The sequence below is a fragment of the Musca domestica genome, unplaced genomic scaffold, assembly GCF_030504385.1.
Source record: "Musca domestica strain aabys unplaced genomic scaffold, Musca_domestica.polishedcontigs.V.1.1 2, whole genome shotgun sequence".
In the NCBI taxonomy this organism is placed as follows: Eukaryota; Metazoa; Arthropoda; class Insecta; order Diptera; family Muscidae; genus Musca; species Musca domestica.
In genome coordinates this window covers 29,399,939-29,406,308 of record NW_026712249.1, presented here as the reverse complement: position 1 = coordinate 29,406,308, position 6,370 = coordinate 29,399,939, and the positions used below count along the sequence as shown (strand labels likewise).

General features: G+C 36.2%; 1 protein-coding gene across 1 annotated transcript; it reads right to left on the bottom strand.

The window, feature by feature from the left end:
* Nucleotides 1–643: 643 nt before the first annotated feature.
* On the bottom strand, nucleotides 644–2,584 carry LOC105261678 (uncharacterized). The gene has a single exon (XM_011293282.1). It carries the CDS (start codon nucleotides 2,582–2,584, stop codon nucleotides 644–646), a length of 1,941 nt encoding a protein of 646 aa, XP_011291584.1.
* Nucleotides 2,585–6,370: the final 3,786 nt, after the last annotated feature.

Below are 6,370 nucleotides of genomic sequence, written 5' to 3'. Positions count from 1 at the left end.
CCCCCCGATATTCGGTATTTTAATGATTTGACCGACATTATTCGCCGGAATTGTTTAAAATTTGGTATTTGAAGTTCGTTATAGGTAATACAGTATAAAACATAAAATGGGCCATGTAGGTCCACGTCTTCGTATAGCCCCCATATAACAGTACCTCCCGATATTAGGTATTTTGATGATTTTAGCGACATTATTTGCCGGAATTGGTTCAAATTTCGCATTTGAAGTTCGTAATGAATACTACAGCCTATGACAGAAAAATTTCTGTGCAGATCCACGTATTATAACCCCCATAGTACCGCCCTATATTCGGTATTTTGAAGATTTTAGCGACATTATAAACAGATTTTTTTTTTCAAGTTTCACACTTGAATATTGTAATGGCTTATGATAAATGGTGCCTATGCAGGTCCACGTCGTCGTATATACGGCGACATTCTGAAGTTTTAAGATTTTTACAGAATTTTTAACGATTTTATTTTTTTTGAAAATTGCCAAATGTGTACCATTTGGTGGAGGTTATTCAAAGTTCGGCCCGGCCGAACTTACTGGTTTTTAAATTTGTTTTTGTTTTTTTTTTTTTTTTGTATTGTTTAATTTGTTATTTTATTTCTTAAAATTATAAAAAAAATATGATTTTTTTTCAAAACTTTCTCAACAATTTGAGGGCTTTACAGTCGTATGCCTCAATGAATTCGGCCAAGTGATTGGTAACAGTATTGACATGACGCGATTTATAGAAACGCCAAGTGCATTGATGTTGTATGGCATTGGCAAAGAACAGCTGTTGCAGTTGCTGCAACGACGTCAGATCGAACATTTTCAGATACTTTTCCATCTCGTCAGCTGGTAGGGATGAGAAAAATGTCTCAAACGATGAGTGTAAACTTGTGATGCCAACAATTTGTGGTATCGCATAAATACTTAGATCCTTATAGAGCCGAGGAAAAGCAGCAAATACGCTGACGCCCAGCAGAGTGTCCAAGGAGCTGACTTTGAAGAGATTCTCAAAGCCAACATGGTATACCGGCGGTCGTAAAACACCCAGTGGTAATATCAAGAGATTCATATTCGCAATATATTGTGGATGGATATCGGATTCGGCTTCGATGTTGGGTGTTTTAAAGAAAAATGCCTTATCCGCCTGCAGATTATCGAGGTTTTTGTAACTTTCGGACATGTCGTCTATCACATCTCTATGGAATTTCAATAATTTCAAATAGTTGCCATAATAATCACCGGAGTTTGTTTTCAAACGCAGGTAGTAGTTTTCCAAGAGCTCCGTGGTATTTTCTTGTGGCAAATTACCCACCTTGAAGTGCATGGTCTGCAATTTCCTAAGAAACTCGGGGGCTATTATGCCATTGTTGTGCGTGTGCAGTGTTTTGTTAATATTGTATCGGACCTGTTCAAAATGTTCGTGGATTTTGGGTATTTCGGCAATTAACTCGGGATGTATTTGTCCATAGATCCATTCAGTGGCCATGGGCATGAATCGTTTTGCATAGGACATACATTTGTTGAGCGAACCACGCTTATCGTTCTCCATCCCCAAATGTTTGATAAAACGTATTTCCAAATAACGACAGATGAAATCGTTGCCGTATTCCCGAACCAGCCGATCCAGGGCTTTCATATAGGCCATGTCAGAAATAACTATTTCCACATTAGCCTCAATATCCTGAGATTCCATTAAAGTGCCGATGTATTTTTGTAACCAAGGATAGGGCAGCTGATTGAATTTAAATGTTCCCTCCTCTCCACTCCAGCGAAGAGAATCAATGTTTTCTACTTCTTCCTCAAATGCACTAATCCTTGGCCACAAATCCTCTAATGTCATCATTGCTTCTGGCGGAAGTTTTATGGCTTGCTGATATTCATGCCTCTCATCGTCTTCCACCAGGTCCAGTGTTAGGGGATTATCCAGGTAAAGCCAAAAGTTGGTGGCATTTCGATATACCCGAGATACGCTTAGTAAAATATCATTTAAACCATATTTACGAAATGTGGCCAATGTTGAGGGCCAATACAAAACCACACCCTCATGGCGGTTGCTGCTGTTCGGTGTCAGAAATAGTGACCATTTCATATTTTCCTCCTGCTCCACACGTTGTATAAATTTCGACCAATCAAATTTGTCCTCCTGCATACAGGATTCAAAGAAATCCCTGAAAGCTTTACCAAATTCGGGCATCTCCTCCAATGGGGTCTTTTCCAAATATTCCTTTATTTCCATGTTCATGGCTTCCGAATTATCGTCATCACTGCTCTGCCGTTTTGCACACACATATTCATAGTATTGGCTACAGGGATCGAAGTCGGTTCGTAAGTGCTCCATAACCTGTTGATGGTGTTTTCGATTTATTGCCAGCAAATCATTGTCGTCGTCATTGGAGCACACCAAGGCGGCGAAGGTGGCCAAGAGCAAAAAAAGTTGGATCACAATTTTCATTTCCACCAGAGTTCTCTTCTTTTCTTCCTTCGAGGGCCTATAACTTCTTCGTTTTTCTTCTATACGTTCGAAATTCAAACTGATTTTGAAAAGACACAAATCCAGGCTATTTATAGAAATTTTGAAAGCCATTTAAATGTAGAAATGTCCCGCTTCACCTTGTGAGTATTATCACAAAAAAAAAAATTCATATGTTTTTATGTTCAAGGTCAAAGCATCAGAATTATAAAATTTCTCGAATTCGTGACTATGGATGGGTAATAAAACTAAATTCCCATAACATCCCAGCTCACGGTGAAAATGTCATCGGGATATTGCAATAAATTTCTAAATTTGCAAATGCAGAATGGTGCGATATGTCTGTCACATTACTTATAAATTTCAAAAATATATTCTTACCCTCTACTAAATTATGATGGGTGCATCAGAATTGCTATTTCGTTTCGAACTACTTGAAAAGTTTACTGAGAAAACTATCAAGTCAAGGATTACGATATTACGATAAAACCTAGTTTTTTAAAAACAAGTAAAAAATCTGTAAGTTAGTCCGGGCCGAACTTTGAATACCCTCCAACATTTGGAACAAACTTGGCAATTTTCCAAAAAAATCAAATCCGTTAAAAATTCTGTTGAAATTTTAAAATTATCGAATGTAGCCGTTATATTAGGGTCTATACGACGACGAGGACCTGAATAGGCAACATTTGTCATAACCCATTAGAATATTAAAATGCGAAACTGATAAAAACCGAATATCGGGAGGTACCGTTATATGGGGGCTATACGAAGACGTGAACTGGCACAGACAATTTTCCGTATAGACTGTAGTATTCATTACGAGCTTCAAATACCTAAAATCATCAAAAAATCATAAATTTTCTGTCTCAGACTGTAGTATTTAATACGAACTTCAAATACCCAATTTGAAACATTTCCGGTGAATAATGACCTTTCAATCTATATATATATGTATATATATATATATGTATATATAACATGGTGGGTTTATAAATTTATTGGGATGTGTGAAATTTGAAGATCGACTCCAAATGTTCCGAAACGGATTTGGTCCAAAGAAACCTTTGGTCTAAAACCGTTATTACGACCATATGGCTGAGGGTATAAAAAATTACTTTGTTTCAACAGAAAAGTCCAATAAAATACCCCCTGACAAAGGGAAACATATTGCAGTAGTTTTATTCAATATTATATCTAATAAATGAATTGAATTAAATGAATTGACAATGTTTTTGTTTTAATTGAAAACGGCTATGGTCATCATTTTTTAGCGATAATATGACCATAATTTTTATTCCAATATGGTCTGTTGAGCGATTTATTTTTTTTATTCATTGCTTACTTTTAATTTGTGCAATCCACCTTCTGCTACTCTAACCTCTTCTTAGTGATATGTGGTGAACATAAAAATGCTTGTCTGTGTGTTTTTATACCCTACACCACAAGGTGGTCAGGGTATTATGTCTTTGTGTAATTGTTTGTAACAGGCAAAAGGAAACGAGATACATACACATAGTTCCTTTTGATGATCTGCATAGAATCACATTCTGAGTCGATTAATGCATGTCCGTCCGTCCGTCCGTCTGTCCATGTATTTTTGTAAACAAAGTACAGTTCGCATTTATTGCCCTATCCAGATGAAATTTTGCACAAATCATTTGTTTGGCCCAAGGACGAACTCTATTGAAATTGAAGATAATCGGTCAAAATTTAGATATAGCTCCCATATATATCATCGTCCGATTTGACTTTTATTGTGCACCAAACGTGTAATATAAGTCCGAATAGTATGGAATTTTGCACGTACGGTCAGATTCGACCTAAAAATCAGTATGCCAAATTTGATCGAAATCGGTTCAGATATAGCTATAGCTCCCATATATAACTTCGTCCGATTTACCTTTGATTGTGCACCAAGCGTCTAACATTTGCCCAAATGAGATGAAATTTGACACTTACTACCGAATTGAGTCTAGAAGCTAGTATGTCAAATTTGGTGAAGATCGGTTCGGATATAACTTTAGCTCCCATATATATTGTTCATCCGATTTGTTAGTTTTGTACTCTGCAGCCGTAATATGCACTCTGTAACAACAACATTTTGGGAAATATATCAAATGCAGCTCAGAAATACATTTGCTAAATTTTAACGAGATCGGTTTGGATTTGGATATAGCTCCCATATATAACTTCGTCCGATTTACATTTTATTGTGCACCAAACGTCTAAGATTTGCCCAAATGGGATGGAATTTGGCACACACGACCGAATTGAGTCTAGAAGGTAGTATGCCAAATTTGGTGAAGATCGGTTCGGATATAGCTATAGCTCCCATATATATTGTTCATCCGATTTGTTTTTTTAGTCCTCCGCAGGCGTCATATGCACTCCGTAACAACGATATTCAGGGAAATGTATCAAATGCAGCTCAGAAATATCTTTGCCAAATTTTATTGAGATTGGTTCCGATTTGGATATAGATCCCATATATATTTTTATCCGATTTCAAATTAATTGTGCACCAAATGGGCAATACAAGTCCGAATTTAAAAAATACAAATGCTTCGGCATATTTAGTCCTCGGAACTTTAAATTATAATTATAATCATAGCGTGTATGATTGAGTTCTCCCATAAAAACTTTTAATTGTTATGTACAGCTCAACTAAATTAGCAAAGTGGTGTAGGGTATCATAAAATCGGCCCCGCCCGACTTTAGGACTTTCTTTACTGATTTGTATATGTGCTTATATGCTCATTGACGTGATTTTGGTAGGATTGGAATTCTCGTAATTGCTATGTATTAAATGAGGACCCATAAATACGAGTGGGTAGATTACCAGCCAGTCAGTGCAGTAAAGAGGTGAAGTAAATTAATGTAGCTGTCTCTTAAATTGGAATAAGGGTCGCTGATGGAGAGCATGATTGGTGTACCAAAGAATTTTTTGATTTATAAGTGTACGAAAAGTACTATAATATACTACATTTGGTACCATTTCGTATCATGTGAACAGTTAGAGCAGAAAATTTGGAATGGGAATCGAGGTTGGGGAGTAGAGTCCATGTAAGGAGGTGTAGAGTCCAAAACTAAGTGTGTACTCAGGTATACCAAGAGTATACTAAATGGTACTAAATTTAGTACAATTTAAATTTGGGTGAACGGTTGGAGCTGAAGTTCTGAAATTTGATATGTAGGCGGGGTGTAGGATTGGGATGTGGGGGAAGTTATCTAAACGTGTACGTATGTGTGCGAAAGGTACTAAATGTTACTAAATTTGGTACAATTTCGATTTGGGTGAACCAAGAGAGCTGGAATTCTGAAATTTAGAAATATTTATTACTATTCCATTATGGGACTGAGGTATGTAGGTAGTTTTGAAAATTCATACTTATGTGTACCATATGGTACTAAATTTGGAACAATTTGGATTTGGGTGAACCAATAGACTTGGTATCCTAAAAATTTTAATTAGGGTTACTGTATGAGTGTAGGATTTGGATATGTAGGTAATTTTGGAAATGTGTAATTATTTGTACAAATGTACTAAATTTGGTACAATTTTACGAAAATGTACCAAATTTGGAACAAATATGATTTGAGCGAACCGATAGGGCTGGAATCCTGATATTTAGAATTATGATGACTGTTGAAGTGTCGTCATTGGGGTTTGTAAGGATCTTTGGACATTCGTACTAATGTACATTAAATGGTACTAAATTTTGCACAAATTTCTATGGGATTTGAGTGTAGGAGGGAAATTTGTAGTGTAGGATTGGGGTATGTGGGAAGTTTTGCAAATTTGTACTTATGTGTACAAAATTTCGTACTATTGGGATTTGTGTGAAACGATAGAACTGGAACTGAAAAAAAAAAACTATTTTGTTTCAACCAAATTTAGCA

What these genes read in the sequence shown, in the direction of transcription:
- LOC105261678 (XM_011293282.1), bottom strand. Translation starts at nt 2,584, where the DNA reads ATGGCTTTCAAAATTTCTATAAATAGCCTGGATTTGTGTCTTTTCAAA.